The 23,913-nt window shown below is 42.1% G+C and overlaps 1 protein-coding gene across 3 annotated transcripts in view; it reads left to right on the forward strand.

The window, feature by feature from the left end:
- Positions 1–23,913, forward strand: part of LOC108717206 (kelch-like protein 29) — a 653,541-nt gene that overhangs the window by 594,696 nt on the left and 34,932 nt on the right. For all 3 annotated transcript variants that reach the window (XM_018264051.2, XM_041563572.1, XM_041563573.1), the window contains 3 exons: positions 2,051–2,249; positions 2,473–2,655; positions 16,272–16,452. In XM_018264051.2, the coding sequence (XP_018119540.1) occupies positions 2,051–2,249; positions 2,473–2,655; positions 16,272–16,452 (563 nt within the window). The remainder of the gene's footprint in view (positions 1–2,050; positions 2,250–2,472; positions 2,656–16,271; positions 16,453–23,913) is intronic.

A 23,913-nucleotide genomic window follows, 5' to 3' on the forward strand; every position in this document is an offset into this window, starting at 1 on the left:
AGTAACAGTGGATAATAGTCTCTGGAAGGGAGTGTGACTGTGGGATAGCAGGTATAGTAGGGAGAGATGGTGCCTATAGTAACAGTGGATAATAGTCTCTGGGAAGGGAGTGTGACTGTGGGATAGCAGGTATAGTAGGGAGAGATGATGCCTATAGTAACAGTGGTATAATAGTCTCTGGGAAGGGAGTGTGACTGTGGGATAGCAGGTATAGTAGGGAGAGATGATGCCTATAGTAACAGTTGGATAATAGTCTCTGGGAAGGGAGTGTGACTGTGGGATAGCAGGTATAGTAGGGAGAGATGGTGCCTATAGTAACAGTGGATAATAGTCTCTGGGAAGGGAGTGTGACTGTGGGATAGCAGGTATAGTAGGGAGAGATGATGCCTATAGTAACAGTTGGATAATAGTCTCTGGGAAGGGAGTGTGACTGTGGGATAGCAGGTATAGTAGGGAGAGATGGTGCCTATAGTAACAGTGGATAATAGTCTCTGGGAAGGGAGTGTGACTGTGAGATAGCAGGTATAGTAGGGAGAGATGGTGTCTATAGTAACAGTGGATAATAGTCTCTGGGAAGGGAGTGTGACTGTGGATAGCAGGTATAGTAGGGAGAGATGGTGCCTATAGTAACAGTGGGATAATAGTCTCTGGGAAGGGAGTGTGGCTGTGGGATAGCAGGTATAGTAGGGAGAGATGGTGCCTATAGTAACAGTGGATAATAGTCTCTGGGAAGGGAGTGTGACTGTGAGATAGCAGGTATAGTAGGGAGAGATGGTGCCTATAGTAACAGTGGGATAATAGTTTCTGGGAAGTGAGTGTGACTGTGAGATAGCAGGTATAGTAGGGAGAGATGGTGTCTATAGTAACAGTGGGATAATAGTCTCTGGGAAGGGAGTGTGACTGTGGGATAGCAGGTATAGTAGGGAGAGATGGTGCCTATAGTAACAGTGGGATAATAGTCTCTGGGAAGGGAGTGTGACTGTGGGATAGCAGGTATAGTAGGGAGAGATGGTGCCTATAGTAACAGTGGATAATAGTCTCTGGGAAGGGAGTGTGACTGTGGGATAGCAGGTATAGTAGGGAGAGATGGTGTCTATAGCAACAGTGGGATAATAGTCTCTGGGAAGGGAGTGTGACTATGGGATAGCAGGTATAGTAGGGAGAGATGGTGCCTATAGTAACAGTGGGATAATAGTCTCTGGGAAGGGAGTGTGACTGTGGAATAACAGGTATAGTAGGGAGAGATGGTGCCTATAGTAACAGTGGGATAATAGTCTCTGGGAAGGGAGTGTGACTGTGGGATAGCAGGTATAGTAGGGAGAGATGGTGTCTATAGTAACAGTGGATAATAGTCTCTGGGAAGGGAGTGTGACTGTGGGATAGCAGGTATAGTAGGGAGAGATGGTGCCTATAGTAACAGTGGGATAATAGTCTCTGGGAAGGGAGTGTGACTGTGGAATAACAGGTATAGTAGGGAGAGATGGTGCCTATAGTAACAGTGGATAATAGTCTCTGGGAAGGGAGTGTGACTGTGGGATAGCAGGTATAGTAGGGAGAGATGGTGCCTATAGTAACAGTGGGATAATAGTCTCTGGGAAGGAAGTGTGACTGTGGGATAGCAGGTATAGTAGGGAGAGATGGTGCCTATAGTAACAGTGGATAATAGTCTCTGGGAAGGGAGTGTGACTGTGGATAGCAGGTATAGTAGGGAGAGATGTGCCTATAGTAACAGTGGATAATAATCTCTGGGAAGGGAGTGTGACTGTGGGATAGCAGGTATAGTAGGGAGAGATGGTGCCTATAGTAACAGTGGATAATAGTCTCTGGGAAGGGAGTGTGACTGTGGGATAGCAGGTATAGTAGGGAGAGATGGTGTCTATAGTAACAATGGGAATAGTATATTTGTCATTTATGTAATAGATGTACTTTTAAAAATGATTCAATATAAAAAGCAATGTTACCGCATGCTATGCACAAGGAAGGCCAGGCTGTAGAACTGCCTCTAAAAGAATCAGAACATTAAGTGCGCCTTTTTGTTTGTATTTTATAGCATTCTGCTGAATTGTTGGCTGTGATTCGCCTCCCCTTCATTCATCCCAGTTACCTCCTCAATGTTGTGGACAATGAAGAATTAATAAAATCATCGGAGGCGTGCCGGGACTTAGTCAATGAAGCAAAGAGGTATCACATGCTCCCACACGCCCGCCAAGAGATGCAAACGCCACGGACCAGGCCAAGGCTTTCAGCAGGTAATGAGATGTCAATCCAACTAATGGTTAACTGTGTTGGAACCCTTGTTGTCTCATGGTTATACATAGCCACTTACTCCTCGTAATATCCAAACTTCAACACGGCCTCATGGGGAACATTATCATATCCCTCCAACATCCTTATTAATGGGAATGAAAGTATATATATACCTTATTTTAGATACTTTAGAAACTGACGGGTTCGTTTACTTGACCTTTGCAGGTGTGGCTGAGGTGATTGTCCTAGTTGGAGGCCGGCAGATGATAGGAATGAATCAGAGGACCCTCACAGCAGTCACATGTTTAAATCCACAAATCAACAAATGGTACCCATTGGCCAGCCTGCCATTTTATGACCGGGAATTTTTCAGCGTAGTGTGTGCTGGAGACAATATCTATCTTTCAGGTAAGGAAAAGAAAAAGAGAGCGACTTAAAACAATCATGGTAACTTTTTTAAAGTGTATCTTATTCCTCTGTGGAAATCCCTGTGCTTTACATCCATCCAAGCAGCCATCTTTGGGCACTAAATATTGGGAAATCAATGGCTTGTCCAAGGATTATCCTCCCAAAAAGAGATCAACTGCTATAGTGTCATTAATACTTACAAGTCTCCAGTTCTCCAATGGCAAGCCTTCTACTGGTGGCTTCCTCAAACAAAAATGGCATCTTCATCCACTGCTCATTCAAGAAATTCAAATCTAGCTCTCCAGCTTGAGTCAGAGGCTGATCAGTCTAACTCAGTTCAAGACCTTGGATGTCCAACCTTTGATCAGAACCTCCACCTAAGTTTAAAAACAAGGTTGAAACATTGGTGTATCAGTTATACAACCATAGTTCCTACAACATCTATGGTAGCAGTTTTCACACATTGATATAGGAGAGCAAATAGGTGTTCCTCCCCTAATCTCATTCTAACCAGCATTCAGGCTGAGCCTCACTCACCACTGTTCTAGGCTTCCCAGCCTCACAGTTTAGGAAATGGACTAGACTAAACTAACTCCTTTTATAGTCGTAGCCTAAACCAAATCCACTGCACATGGAGACATTGCATTATAAAACGCTTCTATACATCATTCCCTCTTCATATTCCTCACTGCATAGTGTTGCCCTCACTCACTGTAGGATTTATTTATTCAACAAATGTGCAAAAACCTGTGCCAGATACCACCAACCTCTGATTCAAGCAAGTTGATCTATTGTGGGAGCACTACACATCCATACTGTGAACTTTGTAGAGTATATTCACTGGCCTTTGTGATGAGATCTATACCAATGGGCCAGATTTTGTTGACTCATTTCAGTTTGATGAAAGGCTCATATTCAGTTAAAGTGATACTGACATTCTAAACTAATGGTGGTATTGGATTCCTGACAAAAAAACCAGCCTTAGGTTGCTCTATCTCAGAGGCTGTAAGCTTATATTGATGAGAATGTACATGCCAACCGGAGCTCAGCACAGATAAAAGCCTGTGCATCTGAGCAAGAGTCTGGAGCACAGAGCAGCTATCATAGGGTTAAAGGCGTATACCTCTAGCGGACCCAGCCACTGTAGGGGCCATGAAACCAATATTCTGTACCTACTGCCTACCCTATATCAGTTTACATTATCAGTGTATCACCAGGTATACTGGGAAGAAACTGGAAATGAAAATATGGATGTGCTTAATGTTCCACTCATGAATGAGATCTGATTCTATAAGGGCTGTCTCACTATTCAGATGAAGAGATCAAATTCTTCGTTGGTTTGACTTGGGTTTTCACCTCTTCACATGAGCTTTGTGATACTCACTTCCATTTTGCTGGTGCCTTTGCCAGTATCACTCATTCCTGTACCTTACTCCCTAGTCCTTTCAAATTTGTTTCATTTCAGAATGTTGTTTACAAGCCAGGACAGATACTATGGGAAAGCTAATTACCATTGACGTGTTCTCTGCCCTACACAATCACTGTGTCATTTCGTTACACTTGGTAATGAGAAATAGAGAGACTGTGCTCTTATCTGAATCTCCGTGTCACCAATGTAAATGAGCATATAATTACTAGATCTGTGTATGATGACCCAAGAGGTGAGATGTAAGTCACACGGGTGTGACACCAGTATTGATCGAACCAAGAACTTTTACTTGAGTATCGGTATCTTGGTCAATAGTATTGATTTGATGAAGTGTAACATTACAAAGCCTTTGGTCAATTTTTAAATGCTTAGGGATCTAGAATGTTCATATCAGTCTCAATGTGCTCTATCAAGGTTTCCATGTCCCACCATAAACCTGAAGATGGTCAAAAATTTCTCTTACAAGAAAGTTAATTGTGCTGTGCCAAGGATGGTTATGTTGTTCTTCCATGGGATGGCCATGTGGATCAGTGCTGGTTGAAATTGCACTTTGATTTGCCATACTGTATATAATGGGATGGTTTCCAACCAATGTTCTTCACTTGTGGATACCACAACTTTGGTTGACTTCTCCAAGGCTCCACAAGAAAAGCAAATTGGAGAAACTCTCCTTCTTTGTATACAAAGCAGAAGGAATTCTGGAAAAAGGGCACAGAATTTCCTCTAAAGTTTCTATTGAAATGGAATTCCCTAGAGGCTAAAGCTTACCAAAAGTGCAAAACTGCAAAACTGTGCAAAGGGATGCAGTGACTTAGTCTTTAAAAAATCCATAAAACTCCTGGGTCACCCGGCCAAAAGACGCAGAGCTCTCCAGAGTTTCTTCATACCAAGGATTAGGCAGGCCCCTTTATCCCCAACCTCCTTGGCCAAAAGGACTGCAGAAGACAAGGGTCTTTAGGTCCCCTTCACTGCAAGGCTAGGCAGACCCCTTTGTATTTCCCTTTCCAATCCAAAGTTATTCTGATCAGGTTCAGATTTGTGGAGAGGCCACCTAGGCCTGGGCCTAGGGTGGCAGGATTTTAAGGGGCGGCATGCTGGCCAACCACACCCACATTGGTTCAGAAACACTGGGGAGGCACAGGAGATACAATCGTTTTTAAAATTTCCTGTATGCTAATCTCCATAGCTCTAGTCCCGATGATGAAAATTTGAGAGGATAATAATAAATTCAGCCCTGGGTATTCAGGATAAACAAGTTGACCTCCAAGAAGGTCCCGGATTTATTTGTGCCCATGGAGGGATCAGGTTCAGGGGGAGAAGGAGCCTAATGGCCATACATCTCCCCATTAGATCAATGTGTAGCCCAGATGGTTTATTGCACCTGATTCAAAAGTGCTAAAAAGTGAAAAGTGCTGGGTGAGATTGGTTTTATCTTTAATGGGCTCATGACGGCAGTGCAGGGTTTTCTCATAAGCAGAGCCAGGGGCTACAAGAAAAGTAGGGCCACAAGATAAGCATTTGGATTGAGGAGATACCATACTCCGAATGAAAAGCAGTAGGAATGCTGGGAAAAAATGTTCGAGATTCTGATCTGAGACACACTGTATAAACTGTGCCAGTGTGTTCATAATAACAAGATCAAGATGTGTATACGATATAAAGTTCTGTTGAGTTCTATTTCAGCATGTTCCAACTTACATGATCTACTTTATGGTATTTCTACGGTTTCCATTGGCATTGGTCACACTGGCTATTTGGCTCATTTGTGGAACAGATAATTGGACTACAACACAGCAATCTGATGTGAACACGGCACGAATCAAAAACTCATTCTGATGTTTTAATGCAGTCAACGGTGTAATCAATACGTGTTCATTATGCAGTAGGCAGAATTGATTTAATAGTGTAATTTGTCACTAACCTTCGATAGATGCCGATACATTACGCCGGGTCTCTTTACCAGGGGAAGCTCAGAAATGAAACCTTACAGGAAAGAAGAAGAATTGTTACTGTAAACGATACTGCGCATTTTAATTAACATATATTATTTCAAGAAGGGCGGCTGTAACAGCTGCTTTAATTAGAGAATAGGAAAAAAAGAAATGTTTCATATATATGGTTGGGTAACCTGCTGTTGAACATCTGCGGCCCTCTAGGTAACGTCATTCGCCCAACATCTAGGATTCTGCAGGTTGCCTATTGCTGCTTTAAAGTTATAGCTCACAGCTGCTGTGGACTACAAATCCCAGAATCCTGTCTGTCAACGGTAAAGGAAGTTTTAGTTTACAATAGTAGGGAATGAGTTTGATTTCTCACCCTTTAATTTATTTGATTCATTCCATAGCAGAACATATAGACCTGGACAAATGAAAGAATACAGATATGTGTCTTTTACAGGAGGAATAAAGTTAAAATGATGGTGGGTTTTGTCTGAAGAAACACATCACCACATATGTTACTAGTCTAGGGTATCCCTTGTGCCTCACTGGCTCATATTACTTCTAGGGGCATGCTTAATGCTAAATGTCTGTCTTTAATCTGCTTTGTACAGGTCTCAAGTTAAGAATGTCAAAATTGGGTTATGAATAAGGCTCCTGCCTATGGCCTCATCAGATCTAGAAGACCTAGTCACACAGCACATAAACAGGGTTGACTTCAGTGGTTGTTTGACCCTGGATAAAGCATGTTCCATCTTGCTCTACCATCTCTACTATGTCCAACTGATGCTATCTTGCCCTGTGGTCACCATCTCTACTCTCTTCATATTGTCCTACTGCTTTCATTTTGTCGTACTAAGACTATATTGCTTTACTACATTGTCTTTCATCATGTCCTATTGATGCTACATTGCCCTGTGGTTATTACCATGCTCTACTCTGTCCATCTTGTTCTACTATGACTATATTGCTCCACTGTCTTCCATCATCTTCTACTGATGCTATCTTGCGCTATGGGCACCATTTTGCTCTTCTCTCTGCATCTTCTACTACTGATTTCATCTTGCCCTCTTATAATTGCTGTCCCTCCCTCTTCCTATCTACAACTATGTGTGAGGGTTCTGGGTAGCTGCCCTGATTTACACATCCTTAAAACATTTCCGTATGTGTGTATGGTGGAAACAATATATTGCCAGTGGAACAATGGGGCCCTAAATCAGCAGCATGTAGGCCAAGATTTTGTCTTAATCCATCATGGGAAACAGTGTATTAGTGTGAATGACAATTAAAGATGAGAGCAGAGACAGCCTGAATTAAAAACATAGGCTCATAATCCATTTGTTTTTTGCCACAGCAGAATAATAAAGCAACATGCTCTATTTCCTGAATGTGTCCTTCAAATCTCCTCTTGTATCTAGCAAGGGTGGCCCTTGTGTGTTGTGTTGCAGTTGACTCAAGCGCCCAGCAAAAAAACTATTATATTTACATAAACAGAAAACAGTAAGTTATTTTTCCCATTAAAAGTCTCATAAAATGCCAGCTGTAGGTTTTGCATTAGGCCCAAGAGGGTTCATAGTGCCCAGCGGAGCAGCATTGGATCCATTTCCTTATAAGCCTTGGGTTTATTCATTCAGTCATTAGCTAAATAGCTCTTTGGATGTAACATTTTCCAAGAGAAAGTCAGATTTAGCAGTTCCCTGAGGTAATCAGCTCACCAAGTCATTAGCTCCAGTTGGACTGTAGCTGTTAATAAACACAAGATTGTTTATACTGGATATTAATGGCAAAAATAGAAAAAAGAATACTAATTTTGTGAGATTTGTGATGGTGGTAGGTCATGGGAGCGGCTTGAAAAAATGACCTTATCAGCGTCCAGTTAGGGCCTTCAGAATATGTATGGAAATTATTTCTTGGTTGGTTTGCTTTTTTAGCTAGCTGATTGCTAAACCAGATATATACAGTGAAAATATTAATATTTTTCCAATTCAGTCATTTCCTGCCTTTTTATTATTCAAATGGAAAATTGGCCATAGCATTACTAAGGGGATTGCAATGAAGAAAAAAACATTTTGTTTTTGTAAAGATTTGTGTATTTTCAGCCTGAAATTCCATGAGATCCTTGGCCACAGGGGATGCCAATCCTCCTGTTTCTAGCCCAAGGTATGTGGTCCAACAATTGGTCAAATATGACTCATATCTAGGTTTTCAGATATAAAAACAGAGCAATATCAGTCACCCTGCTATAGTTCCAGGGTTACCCAGGACACAAATAAGCACTCACCCCAAATATCCCCCTAACTGACCTTCAGACTGGGCCCCCTTAGTTCATAACAAGGTTACAGATATATAGAAACATTGGGGTAACAGTCACCCTGCTATAGTTCCAGGGTTACCCAGGACACAAATAAGCACTCACCCCAAATATCCCCCTAACTGACCTTCAGGCTGGGCCCTCTTAGCTCATAACAAGGTTACAGATATATAGAAACATTGGGGTAACAGTCACCCTGCTATAGTTCCAGGGGTACCCAGGGCACAAATAAGCACTCATCCGAAATCTGCCCCCTAACTGACCTTCAGACTGGGCCCCCTTAGCTCATAACAAGGTTACAGATATATAGAAACATTGGGGTAACAGTCACCCTGCTATAGTTCCAGGGGTACCCAGGGCACAAATAAACACTCACCCCAAATATCCCCCTAACTGGCCTTCAGGCTGGGCCCTCTTAGCTCATAACAAGGTTACAGATATATAGAAACATTGGGGTAACAGTCACCCTGCTATAGTTCCAGGGGTACCCAGGGTACAAATAAACACTCACCCCAAATCTCCCCCTAACTGTCCTTCAGACTGGGCCCTCTTAGCTCATGACAGTGTTACAGATATATAGAAACATTGGGGTAACAGTCACCCTGCTATAGTTCCAGGGGTACCCAGGGCACAAATAAACACTCACCCCAAATCTCCCCCTAACTGTCCTTCAGACTGGGCCCTCTTAGCTCATGACAAGGTTACAGATATATAGAAACATTGGGGTAACAGTCACCCTGCTATAGTTCCAGGCATCTGCGATTCTGGTGAAGAAGCCGTCTGAGGCGGCTCCTCAAAATGCCGCCCCCTCTTGCCGGCTTACCCATCGGTGGGGAGACACCAGAGGCAGGAACACTAGTGCGGAGAGCACAACTGCGCTTTCTCACACTAGTAAAGCTGAATTTCCGGTTTGTAACCAGGGCGCAAATAAACACCCAAAATCTCCCCCTAACTGGCGTACAGACTGGGCCTCCTTAGCTCATTACAGATATATAGAAACATTGGGGTAACAGTCACCCTGCTATAGTTACAGGGGTACCCAGGGTACCAATAGGCACTCACCCCAAATCTCACCCTAACTGGCCTTCAGACTGGGCTGAGGCTCCCTAGGCTCCTGCCCATGGCCTCATTAGTTCTAGAAGACTTAAGGTGGCCATACACGGATAGATCCGCTCGTTTGGCGATGTCGCCAAACGAGCGGATCTCCCTCCGATATGCCACCTTGAGGTGGGCAATATCGGGCTGATCCGATCGTGGGCCCTAGGGCCCAACGATCGGATCCTAGCGTTCGCCAAACGGGCGGTCGGATCGCGGGACCGCATCAACGAACAGATGCGGCCGCGATCCGACGGGATTTTTAATCCCATCCGATCGAGATCTGGCCGACTTTCGGCCAGATCTCGATCGGGGAAGCCCGTCGGGGGCCCCCATACACGGGCCAATAAGCTGCCGACACGGTCTGTCGGCAGCTTTTATCGGCCCGTGTATGGCCACCTTTAGTCACAGCAGCATAAGAACAGGCTTAACTTTAGTGGTGGCTGTGTCCTGGGTGAAACACAACACATCTTTGTTGATTCACACACATAAAATGCTACTAATTGTAAAACATTGAGATTCATTTTTTTAATCTTGCTTAGCTGTCTCAATCTTTTGCATACTGGTGCCATCTTACCCTACTGTCTCCATCTTGCTCTATTTACACTATCTAGCCCTACCAACATCATGCTTTACGGTCTCCATCACGTCTTACTGACAACATCTTGCTCTACTGTCTCCATCTTGCTCTACTGACGCTATCTGGCCCTACCAACATTATCTTGCTTTACAGTCTCCACCATGTCCTACTGACACCATCTAGCTCTGCTGTCTCCATCATATCCTACTGTTACCCAATTGGCCTACGGTCACCATCTCTTCTCTGTGTGTCTTTGACTACCCAAATGAAACCCACAACGACACGTGGGGAATTACTAACTCATTGCATATAATGTCTGGGTTGGAACTGAACTCATTACCCCCAGAGTTGCAAGGCAGCAGTGGTAAACTCTGTGCTACCTTAACTATAAGAAAATCTGTTTTTAGTAATGAAAGATTCCCTTTAAAGGAAAAGTGTACTATTTGAAGAAATAAAATGCAGTTCTCTGAATATTAGAAATAGAATTTGCAACAGGGCAGTAGGGCAAGCAGTTTTTCTTTGCACATCACCTTCTATGACTCTCTTTTCTGGAAGGAGATTGCCTTAAAAGTGCTGAGTAGGCGCAAACAAAGATCAAATCTAAAGACAATATTACTCTTTGAACAATATTTGTGCTTGAAACAAATAAGGAAAGAAAATATGTATTTGTGAATGATCAGCATTTTATTTTTGTTCTGGTTAAAGGTAACAGGATCAGGAAAAATAATCCTAAACAGGGACCATTTGGCCTTAAGAAAGAAATAGGATTTACCATTACTGCTGCTATGTACTGATCCCGGGGAATATCAGCAAATAACAGGTCTGTCCTTTGGGTTTGCAATATTATAGCTCGGATAAGGCTGATTAAATTATAGTTCAACAGACAACGGCATGTGCCCCAATATGTCCCCTATCTCCAGAGCAAACTTGACCTCAGCTCCAGACTGATTCGTGTTAGGAAAAGAAACCCAAGTAATGAGACAACTCCATTGGAAACCATATGTAATGCTGCAGAACAGGGGAGAGAATGTGAGCGTGTAGCGTATAGTTCAGTTGGCTGGAACAGATTTCTAAGGTTCAGGGGCCACACCTCAGAGCATTCCAGAAATGTTGATTTGGCAGGAATGACTTCATTCCATAGAACAACATTTAACTGCCATGGATTGCTCTGAAGTTTTGAAGGGAAACCACATTTTCAGTTATGGAGAAACTCACCTGCAGTATTCTGAATGCATGGAATGTGAAATGGAAGGCTTTACGTGGCTGGAGAAGTCTAAATCTTACTTTCATATTCATGTAACGGAAGTTTGTGGGAAGCGTTCATCCAATAGGAGGATTCTAGAATGAAGGAATGAAGGGAATGTAGACATAGTTGAGGGATGAATGAAGATCAGTACAAGATGGACATTAGTAGATGTAAATCTAAACTGGCCAATCTACTGTACTGTGGCTGGGCCAGATAAATATTTTTTTAGCCGTTTGCTAAGTTGCAGCTTTACATGGAACATGAATAAATCAATTCAGGATTCGGTTTGGGATTCGGGCAAGATTCAGCCTTTTTCAGAAGGATTCGGACTGGCCGAACCGAATCCGACTAAAAAAAATCATGTGTTTTTTGTCACACAAACAAGGAAGTCATTATTTTTTAACTCTGTGCGCACTGTTCTCTTTCACCCTCTTTTCCCTAATTTACATATGCAAATTAGGGTTTTGATTCAGTTTAGTATACGGCCGAATCTTTCACAAAGGATTTGGGATTTGGCTGAATCCTAAAATAATGGATTTGGTACATCCCTAGATAATGGTGTCTTCTCCAGTCTGACCCTCCAGACCAGTCTGCAACATTTGGTGACCCTCCGTCCACAATATAAAGAAGTTTTAGTGGTTTCTGATATTTTTCGGAAACTGAACAAACCACCTGCTATGGTATTCCTGACCACACCTGAGTATGCCAAGGCCCAGGGTCTTCTGAAACCACCTGCTTTTTGGGATCCATGATTGCAGGCTGTTCCACTTTAAACTGCACCATTAGAGGGTATGAGAACATTAAGGTGTTCATAGAATCTGGGGAGGTGGGGGAAAAGGAATACAGGAATGGAAGCCGTTATCTGAAAACCTTTTATCCATAGAACTCCGAATTATGGAAAGGCCGTCTACCATAGACTCAATTTTATCCAAAAAAAATCCAAATTTTTAAAAATGATTTCCTTTTTCTGTGTAATAATAAAACAGTAACTTGTACTTGATCCCAACTAAGATATAATTAAAGGAGAAGGAAAGGCTAAAACTAAGTAAGCTTTATCAGAAAGGTCTATATAAATACACCAGTAACCCCTCAAAGTAATGCTGCTCTGAGTCCTCTGTCAAAAGAAACACAACATTTCTTTCCTTCTATTGTGTACTCATGGGCTTCTGTATCAGACTTCCTGTTTTCAGCTGAAACCTCCAGGGCACGGCCTTGAGCATGCTCAGTTTGCTCCTCTCTCCCTCCCTCCTCCCAAACCTGCTGTAATCTGAGCTCAGAGCTGTAAGTGAGCAGTGAGAGACTCAGGCAGGAAGTGATGTCACACCAAGCTTATATGGCTGCTTCTATCCTAAACAAACAGAGACAGTGTCTAGATATATTTGCTCAGGTATGGTAAAGCATTCTGCAGAATAAATATAGCATTCTAGCTTGCACTATTGTGGCTAATCTATTGGCAATAAACTGTCTGGGAGCTTTCCTTCTCCTTTAATCCTTATTGGAAGCAAAACCAGCCTATTGGGTTTATTTAATGTTTACATGATTTTCTAGTAAAAAACCCAGTACCCTCCTCCCCCCAGGCTAACTAACCCCCGGGGAAATGCCCCATACTTACCCGTCGGTGCAGATTCTTCCAGCGGAGTTGCACGCATACCTCTTCCATGTCCTCAGTAACTTGACTGGGAGATCGCCAATTTCCGTGTAATTCCGCGCATTCGCAGTTGTCACAAACCGGTAAACTGCTCCAAATGCGCATGCACAGAAATACCGAGGGGTAAGTATGGAGTATGGGGCATTTCCCAGGGGGGGTAGTTAGCCTGGGGGAGGGGGTCTACCTTGGGTGGGGGGTATGGGTTTTTTTGCAAAAGGGTTTCCTTCTCTTTTAAGATATGAAAATCCAAATTACAGAAAGATCCATTATCTGGAAAACCCCAGGTCTAGAGTATTCTGAATAATAGGTCCCATACCTTAGATCATTAGTCTCCCAGTAATAAACTAAAAATATAATTAGTGAGCCTTAGGGTTAAGTGTCCCTATGGCTTTAATTACCTACACTTCCTGATCTCCCTAGTTGCTGGGCAGATGACCATGTAGCTAGATGTAATTTGCATAGTAGTATTGATGGCCAGGAGGCGCTGTGACCACATCCTGTCACACTTTGGTATAGTGAGAGAGAAGGGGTGGATCTTCCTCTTTGGCTGCTGATCCAGCTGGGTGTGGCCAGGGGAGTTGTAGTTGTTCTACACCACACCTGAAATCTTTCACTTAGCGAAGGCCCTAGCCTGGGGTGTTTGAGTAATATGCAACCCATGCTCTAAGCACTAGCTGGTAGGGATGGGCGAATTTTTTGTTTCTTGTTTCGCCAAAAAAATGACGCCCATAGACTTGTATGGCGTAGTGCGTCAAAATAAAATTTTTGGTGAAACGAAACGGGACAAATTTGCCCATCCGTAGCTGGACATTAACACCTTTTGGCATGTATAGCCCAAGTTAGTGTTACTTATATTTTTGTTCTTTAAGACCTGAGTATGCAGACTTCTTTTTGAATTATTTATATATATATATATATATACACATATTAGGGATGCACCGAATCCACTATTTTGGATTCGGCCGAACCCGCAAATCCTTTACGAAAGATTCGGCCGAATACCGAACCGAATCCGAATCCTAATTTGCATATGCAAATTAGGGGTGGAAAGGGGAAAACATTTTTTACTTCCTTGTTTTGTGACAAAAAGTCACACGATTTCTCTCCCCACCCCTAGTTTGCATATGCAAATATGAATCCTGCTGAAAAAGGCCGAATCCCGAACCAAATCCTGGATTTGATGCATCCCATTCCAATTAGACAAATCTTCTTTTCAAAATGATATATATATATATGCCATTCCAATTGGACCAATTCATAATAGAAAAACTATAAATGAAGGTATAGTGGGCGCGAGGGAATCTGTATGCAGACAAATTGCTCAGACAAAAGTATTTTCATATTTGGCTACGACGTGATCTAAAGCTATAAAAGATTTTTCTCTAAAATCCAGTGTCCTGAGAACATAAACAGATGGGGATTAGATGCGCCTCTTCTGTATGTGTCACACTGAGAACACAGAGAGAGGAGGTTAAAAATATTCTATAATCACATTATTTGCCATTTTTATAATCCTATTTAGCTTTTAGCACAGGCTTAAATAGAGCGGTGTAACCTGCCCCACTGCTGTGCCACAAATGATTGGTTTGCAGTGCGCCGTGGCCCTGTTTACTCTGACTTCTGAAAAGCTTTTCCCTCTCTCTCTCTCGCTCTCCTTCTTAAAGGGAAATTATACTGTCGGCTAGTGAGGATTATCACCCACTTATTCCCCCTAAAATAGACAGGGATGTGTAAGAACGACGCTTGCTGCGAGCTCACAACATTCATCTTGCATTTTTATATGTACGAGTGGGAGATGTCGCATTGGAAACAATCTCGAACAAAGGAGCACACGGCAGACACTTCACGGTGCATTAAAGACTCACTAAAGACCGGATTCATATTACAACAATAAAATACAATATAATACAGCTATGGGAGTTTGGGTGCCACGTTGCTTTGCAGAGAGAGAGAGAATATTCTGCATGAAAAGTCTTGTTTAAAGGAGAACTAAAGCCTAACTAAAGAAGTAGCTAGAAATACTGTACATTATGTTTTGTGCTTCTGTATAAGCCCAAGGCAACCACAGCCCTTTAGCAGTAAAGATCTGTGTCTCCAAAGATGCCCCAGTAGCTCCCCATCTTCTTTTCTGCTGATTCACTGCACATGCTCTGTGGTGCTGTCACTTACTGAGCTTAGGGACCCACTCACAATATACAGTACACATAGAATAGAAATGTCACAATATAAGGCAGATTAGTAATTAATACAGATAATTACTACATGGCAGCACAGAAACCAGTGCACTTAGCATCAGAATTTAATAATCAGCAAACCTGTAGCATCATCTTATATTACAGGGGAAGCTCATTTTCTGCTGGATAATTAATGACGAGCCCTAAGCTTAGCTTCTCAACAGCCAATCAGAGCCCACTGAGCATGTGAGTGTCACAGACACTTTCCAAGATGGTGACCCCCTGTGACAAGTTTGAAGTCCTGGATCATTGCTGCTATTGACAAGCTGGAACTTTAGACTGGTGCAATAAGTTCACTATATAAAATATGGCATTTTTAGCCATATTCATTGTTAGGTTTTAGTTCTCCTTTAAGGCACACGGAGCAAAGCATAACCGTCGTGCGTCAACACTATTTGGACGCCCATTGACTTTAAAGGATCAGTAACATCAAAAAAAAAATTTCAAAAATTTGTTTGTATACTACGAAAAAAAGACACCAACATATATTTAACTTTACAATCGCAAAGTCTTTATTTAGAAATAACTTACCAAATCTCCGCTTCCGCTCCTCTTCAGAAAAGGCGATCGGGTTATCCATCGTGCGGCGCTCGTTTTCTCTTACCTGCCTTCCTTATAGGAGATAGCCAGGGAGGAGAAATTGAGTGCCGCAGGATGGATCGTCGCCCTGTCGCCTTTTCTGAAGAGGAGAGCAAGCGGAGATTCTGTAAGTTATTTCTTAATAAAGACTTTGCGATTGTAAAGTTAAATATGTGTTGGTGTTTTTTTTTCTTAGTATAGAAACGTTGGGGTCAAAATTTACTCAAATTGACATGGGTGTCAAAATGCGCACTACACAAATTTTTCGCTGTTTCGCAAATTTCGTGGGAAATTTGCAAATTTTTCAGCAAAGCAAAACAGGAGAAGTTCGCCCCTTGCTAGTAATGTGGTACAGAGCTGAATTTCGCTAAGCTTTCTCCTTATCATCCTCCTTGAAAGGGTACAGTGTTACTGGTGTATGTATTTTTTTGGGGTATCATTAGAGGATTCCATCTTCTCCCAGAAATCCACCACTTGGGACACGTTCATGTATAGCTGGTGAGATGACTTTGCACTTTCTTTCCTTTTGTTTCACACCCTCTTTCTCTTGGCTTTAGGTGGCATGGAAGCTGGCGTCACCCTTGCCGATGTTTGGTGCTATATGTCTTTACTTGATAACTGGAATTTAGTCTCCCGGATGATTGTTCCACGGTGTCGGCACAACAGTGTCGTATACGATGGCAAGATTTATACCATTGGCGGACTCGGTGCTGCTGGCAATGTAGACCACGTTGAAAGGTAAGACTTATTTGGATATAGTATATGTACTGTTTATTGGTAATATAATTTGATTTTTGAGTGACTAATAAGCCAAAGGGGCCTGTCCCTTGTTTGCATTGCCTTAGTTTGCAATGCTCTGTGTAAAGGGGCCCATAGTGACTGACTGGCTAGCTGGTTGATTTGGCTATCTACTCTAATGGTCAAAAATCATAAATTTGATACAGGAGTCTCCCAGCTTTTATACCCATGACCCACATTCAATTGTAAAAAGGGTTGGGGAGCAGCACAAGCATGAAAAAGTGCTCTCATGGCTATCTGGTAGCCTCTATGTGGACAGGCAGTCTAAAGGAGGCTCTGTTTGGCAGGACACGGGGAGGCCCATTTATCAAAGGTCGAATTTCGAATTCATGTGAATTTTTCAAATATACTCACAATTGGACCGGGAGGTTATTTAAGAAAACATTTGAATGTCTAATATTTGATCAAATAGTTCCGACCCGAAAATTCAAATCATACTCGAATCATATTAGAATATTCGAATTTGAAAAAAAACTTGAATGTCAGGAAGGCTATTAACATCCCCAAATGGCTCAATGGACCTCTGTCATTTACTTGTTCATGAACTAGGCAGGTTTTAGGGCCCAGTATTCAAATTAGGAGGTGTGGTCGAGGTGTGATAAATCTCACATTCAAATTTCCATTTGAATAGATGGGGATTAAAATTCGAATGTGTTAATTTTGTCACCAAAAGAAAATCTGCCCCTTAGTTTTATGTGACCAAAACTTGAATTCAAGACAGGAATTCAAAAATGAACACCTGCTTTGAGCCACTGGGAGCAATAGACAAGGGGTTGGTGAACTCATGAGCCACTGGTTGGGGATCACCGATTTGGTAGAAGGTCCAAACATCTATGAATGGTCTTGGCAGCCTAGCTGCAATCTCATTGGAACGTAGGATGGTCAGTCCAGTCTGTTCCCCATGGTTGCTAGCCCTTCTCAGATTGCTATGCAGTAAAGTCGGAATTGGCTGAACAACCTAATGAAATATCAGAATGGATGGCCATCATCTTAGGCATGATTCATCTTAGGCATGATTGAGATGGACTTCTCTTCTCTGGCCAACTTGAGAATACAGAGGGTGACTACAGATATACATCCCTTCAGCCAATGACCAGTGTCGGACTGGCCCACCGGAATACCAGGAAAACGCCCGGTGGGCCACGGTGTCAGTGGGCCCTCCTTCTTCTAAACATTTGGCTTATTTCATGGCCATTCCCCATTTCTATGAAAATAGATGGAATAATAGGTTATAGTATGTAAAGAAAAGAGAATAGGAGAATAGAGGTTGAGTGAGGAGAGGAAGAAAATAATACTTAGAGTGGGCCCTGGTCTAAAGGTTTTTGGGTGGGCCCCTGGTCTAAGGGTTTTTGGTGGGCCGTTGGTGTCCCAGTCCGACTCTGCCCATGACCATGAGTGGCCGTCATATTGCAACAACCATGATTATGAAAAGACACATTCTTTGCTCTCCACTACAGTTTATCTATGCTATTTGGTTTCATTTAGAAGTCATACATATTAATGCTGGAATTGTATACGATGCAGCTGAACTACAGCATCCTTCACTCTTATCTGGCCACTGAGGGTTTTTGCGCCTTTCAAATTTCAGGAGGACATTAGCCTGCAGTCCATTAATAAAAGATAATTGAAGCTAACGGTGGCGTGCCGACAGATCTGACCCTTGTATTCTGGGTATAATTGTGGTGTTTAGAGAGTTTGTGCTTGTGTAAGGCCAGATTACTGCTCGTTTATGCAGATTTCTGTGACACCAAGTTCTCCCTTTGGAGAGGAATGTAGGTTGGGAAATGTTCATGGAACGGTGCGTAATTAAGCGCTTGTTTTTCCCAGCACAATTTTGATGAATCAGCTTGTTCTATAGTTGTCACAGCATATATCTCCCTTGGTAAATAGTCGTATACTGAAAATGTCTCGTGTTTAATCCGCCGCATAAATTCAGACTTAAAGAACCTCGAGGGGAAGTTTGTATACAACATGCGGCAGAAGTTGGGAGATTGAGAAGGGGAACATCAGTAGATTCACGCCTCCCCCTCACAGGCTGCCGGCTTGTTGTGTGACTTTACTGAGTCAGTGTCCTCCATACAGTGATCTTCCATCTGTAGCGAAACAAATTTCTTCATTTGTTTGTATCTCAACTTGTTTTTATCTCTGTATTCACCCCCAGCTTCACTAATCTATCTGCATCTTGTAAGGGCAGAGACACGTGGAGATTCAGGAAGATTTAGTCGCCCGGTGACAAATCACCTTTTCTTCGGCGACTAATCTCCCAGAACTGCCTTCCCGCTGGCTAAAATCTAAATTGCTGGCGGGAAGGCATTGCGGGGAGATTAGTTGCCTGAAGAAGAGGCGATTTGTCTCCGGGTGACTAATCTCCCTGAATCTCCACGTGTGTCTCTGCCCTTAATGTTGGGTTTCTCCCATATTGATCTTTCTGATCTCCCTGCATAAATATCAATCCTATTGATCTTTCCAAAGTTTGGGCTATGCCATACTGTACATACGCTTATCCCCCCCCCCCCAGACTTTTGACCTCTTCAGCTTTGGGCAGAATATCTAAAGGTCCATTTTTTCCCCACATGAATATTTTTTTTTGGGTGAAATCATTATTATTTTTTGTTACATTATTATGTTTTTAATGTTTTTAAATTGCCTGTTTTTGGTTTATGTACAAAACCAATTTTTGACTCTAGTCTTTTTTCCTCTACTTTAAGGTGGCCAAAAAAAAAAACATTTCTTGTGGACAAAATTGTTTCAAAGTGGTCAAAATGTATAAATATTGATTTTAAATATCTTGAAAATTTCACACAGTTTCAGCAATAATAGTAAATTGCATGAAATCCTCCCACTACCACAGTCCCCAACACCATCCCCACCACCATCACTATCATCCCCACCACCACCATCCCCAACACCATCCCTATCCCCAACACCATCCCCACCACCATCACTATCTCCCCAACACCATCCCCAACACCATCCCCAACATTATCTCTATCCCCAACACTATCACCCTCATCCCCACCACCATCATCCCCAACACCATCTCCACCACCACCATAGCTGCCACCATCACTATCATCCCCACCATCCCCAACACCATCTCTATCCCCAACACTATCACCATCATCCCCACCACCACCATCCCCAACACCATCCCCAGCATTTGATTTTTTTAAATACAGGTATGGGACCTCTTATCCAGAATGCCCGAGACCTGGGGCTTCTGGATAAGGGATCCTTCTGTAATTTGAATCTCCATACCTTAAGTCTACAAAAAACATTTTTTAACATTAAATAAACACCCAATAGGCTGGTTTTGCTTCCAAGGATTAATTATATCTTGACTGGGATCAAGAACAAGGTCCTGTTTTATTATTACAGATAAAAAGGAAATTATTTTTCAACATTTAAATTATTTGATTAAAATGGAATCAATGGGTGACAGCCTTCCAGTAATTCGGAGCTTTCTGGATAAGAGGTTTCCGGATAATGGATCCCTAATCCTGACGACAGCTATAGGAACTAAAGGTGGTCGTACATATATCTGGCTTGCATCTGAAGAACAGGCCAAATGCATGACTACCATGTCCATATGGCCACCTTTCTACTTTCTACTGTTCCATTAATTTGGTCCCGCTTCCTCAAGAATCAGATCAGGGGGGAGACGAAGAGCCGTGGTTTTATCAAAAACTTTGAGAAACTTTATTTTGTAGGATTGTATCAGTCCATATATAGCCAGCTTTAGGAACCACAACTGTCCTTTATGCATTAACTCCTGATGTGTCCGGCCAGCAATGTGTCTCCTTCGTGCCGGTGATATAATAATGAAGAGGACTCAATGCTCAGAAGTTCTTTGCAAGAGACTGAAAATGATAAGCTCGGCCAATTAGAACCCCCTTTTTTAAAAAATTCTGCACAGAATCCAATGGAGGCCCGGTTTCTGTATCTTTGCGTGGCTCTGCAGGGATACTGTAAACCTTCCTGATGGGATTTGATAGGCTTGAAATTATAATTAATCTGCAGTTATCTGTGTAGTGATTTATGAGCACAGACAGCACAGGGGAAAAAAAGAGACTAATGTTATACGTCCCATCTGGTTTATTTTTTTGAGATCAAATATTTTTACAGAGGAAAAAAATTTGGGGGGGGGGTGTTAATTGGATTTTCTAATCTTTTATTTTTGATGTGTCCAGAGCCATAAAATTGACATTCTGAGTAAAACTGTTAAGCAAAACTGCGCAACGGAATATTTATTTATTTTTGCTCTTGTTTCCAAGGAGGGATTTCAGTAACGCACAAGTTATGGCACATGGAGAATATAATAAAAGTTTCTAATAAGTCTTGTAACACATAGCAACCAATTGTTCTGGATGGGTTACTAGTAGGGATGCACTGATTCCAGGATTCGGTTCGGGGTTCAGCCAAGATTCAGCCTTTTTCAGCAAATTCGGATTCGGCTGAATCTAAGTGCCTGGCCAAACCAAATCCGAATCATCACGTTTCAAAACAATTTTACTCTTTTTTTTTACTCTCTTTCCCCCTCATTTCCTTAATTTACATATGCATATTAGGGTTCGGATTCGTTTCTGTATTCTGCTGAATCTTTAACAAAGGATTCCGGATTCGGCTGAATTCTTAAACAGTCGATTCGGTGCATCCTAGTTACTAGACCTGGTATAAAGTTTGTAACCGTTATTACATGACCCCTTCAACGTCCCTCAGAAAAGCTTCCCATGTCTTTATAATTATAAATGAATGCTCCCTATATATTTAGAATTTATTGGTCTTATTATGATAACATTATATTTGTCTTTAATATTTATTTTTCTGAACGAAATCAGCTACAGTTTCCGTTGTTTCATCATGGGTGAAATCTAATTTTAGATGGTAAATCACACCAACGCTGACATTATTCATGTCTGCAAGTCCAAGTGGCATCTAGCAGCAAATGACACTTGGAGAGGCTCTGTCTGGCTCTGACTCCGGACTTGGCTGGAGCTTCTTCCCTTTCCCTGGTCCTGCGTGAATGTGAAAAACAAATGATGAGCCAAGCTCAGGCAAAGGCACAGCAATAAAATCATTGGCCAGGCAAGCTTTGAGGAGAAAAACACAATCTGTGGTGTTCATTTTCTTTCAGCTTTAAAGATGGGGGTCAAGGATTTGTTCCCTATCCAGAACCTGAAGGAGCTGCGTCGGCCATCTTGTTCTTGGCCTAATCAGTCTTTGGACGAACAGATGAATATTCCACCTTCCCCAGGGATAGCCAGCCCGCGGTTGGTGAGGGGAGAAAAACACATTCAGTGTGAGACCAGCACATTTTGTACCAATGATTTGCATTCTTGTGTCTGTTTTTCTCTTCTGGAACAAAGGAAGCTTTCGAGCAGAATAAAGGAATTACAATTCATGCCCAAGTACCGGCCGCGGCATCTTTATTAACTCCCAGATTTAGCGCCGAATCAGATTCTACGAGCAGAAATATTAACAACAGGATCATTTATAGACTGTAGGAAAAAAATGCAAAATAAAAAGTAAATGCTTTGACTTGTGTTCTAAGCCTCCTGTACTTGGCTACATGCAACGCAGATGGAGCACAGTCGGTGGATCTACTCGTCTGGATCACAAGATGCTCACGCCACACTATTCATCTCAATAAAGAGAAGGGTGCGACCGTGTGCCAGACATATGTCCTCGTCAGCTCTAGTTCTCTACCCCTGAGGCCAGAGAGGAATGGCAAACACTGCCTGGAGGCACCACACTGGGAAACCCTCGTGTTTATATACACTTAATAACGTTCCTCTCAATCTGTTTTATCTGAAGATTTCTACAACTCTTTGCTGGAACCTTTACCTGCTATTAGGGACAGTCTCAGTTTAAGATGTGGACATTTGAAGACCAGTTTAGCTCTCAACAAGATTATGGATCTGCAAATCTCTTTCTGGCTCATTCTGGGTAACACGGGTTACATTCTTGGCCCCTTTCGATAAGTTGAGGAAGACCTGTAAGTGCACTATGTGGTGTAGGATCTCCAAGATGGGCCCCAGTGGTCCTTAAACAGTGAGATTGCAGTTTGTTAACAGAAATAGGCAAATTCAGGTACCAGAGAATCTTTTATCTTCACTAATCTGAGCAAATCTGAGATACAGTGACAGTTTATACTAACACTTTGGTTTCAGCCACAGCTCCATCAAGGCCTCCGGAGGTGGAGCACCATGCTATTTTCTTCTACCCTGTATGAACCACCTCTGTGAGGCCCTCACCAAGGGTATTATTCCCACAACGCTACCTGATGAAGACTCAGACTGCTTTATCCTGTGAGCTAAGGTGGCCATATACCATTCGCCAAACGAGTGGATCATACACTGATATACCCACCTAAATTCAGCATTACTGGTCTTTAATCTGATTGTTAGCTTTAGGGCCAAACAACCGGGCCAGACCATGAGAATACAAGCTGTCTGAGTGAGGACCATATCAACTAGTCGATGTGGTCCTGATTCAACGGGAAAATCAATGATTGATGATTAGCTAGATATTGGTTGGGTGGGCACGTAGGAGGTCCACATACACATTGGCAGATTAAATTTTCTCCATCTTAAGACTCACACTGAAGCCTTCAGCCCCAATAGACACGTGTGCTTTTTGTACCCCCCACTACTAGACACACATCTACCATCATTCATAAGTGGGAGAGATCCAAGAGAAACAACATGGAAACTCTTCTCCTATATATATATATATATATATATATATATATATATATATATATAACTCATACAAAAAAGCCGCACTCCTAGGTCTTTGTCAAATACAAAAATATCCAAGTGTTTATTTATTCAACGTTTCGGCAACAATCCGCGTGCCGTCTTCAGGAAAGTCCTTTCCTGAAGACGGCACGCGGATTGTTGCCGAAACCTTGAATAAATAAACACTTGGATATTTTTGTATTTGACAAAGACCTAGGAGTGCGGCTTTTTTGTATGAGTTACATGTTCGTTTGACCTGCACCCAGGCGGTTGGCCTTTGGGTCATGTGTGCACCAATAGTGGGTTTTTATATATATATATATATATATATATATATATATATATATATATATATATATATATATAGGAGAAGAGTTTCCATGTTGTTTCTCTTGGATCTCCCACTTATGAATGATGATATATATATATATATATATATATACATTAAGACCAAATCTTACAAAAATGAATATATGAATATATATAAACATTAATACCAAATCTTACAAAAATGATTGCTTAACAAACACCCTTCTTGAATGTATCAAGAAAAAGCATTAGAATTCACCTCAATCATCTCATGACTGCCATACCTGTTGGACCCACCATGAAGTGCTGTTGTCCCCTCAAGGGTGGGCAGCAAGACAATGTGGTTTAGAAG

The sequence above is a fragment of the Xenopus laevis genome, chromosome 5L (genome assembly GCF_017654675.1).
Source record: "Xenopus laevis strain J_2021 chromosome 5L, Xenopus_laevis_v10.1, whole genome shotgun sequence".
Classification (NCBI taxonomy): domain Eukaryota; kingdom Metazoa; phylum Chordata; class Amphibia; order Anura; family Pipidae; genus Xenopus; species Xenopus laevis.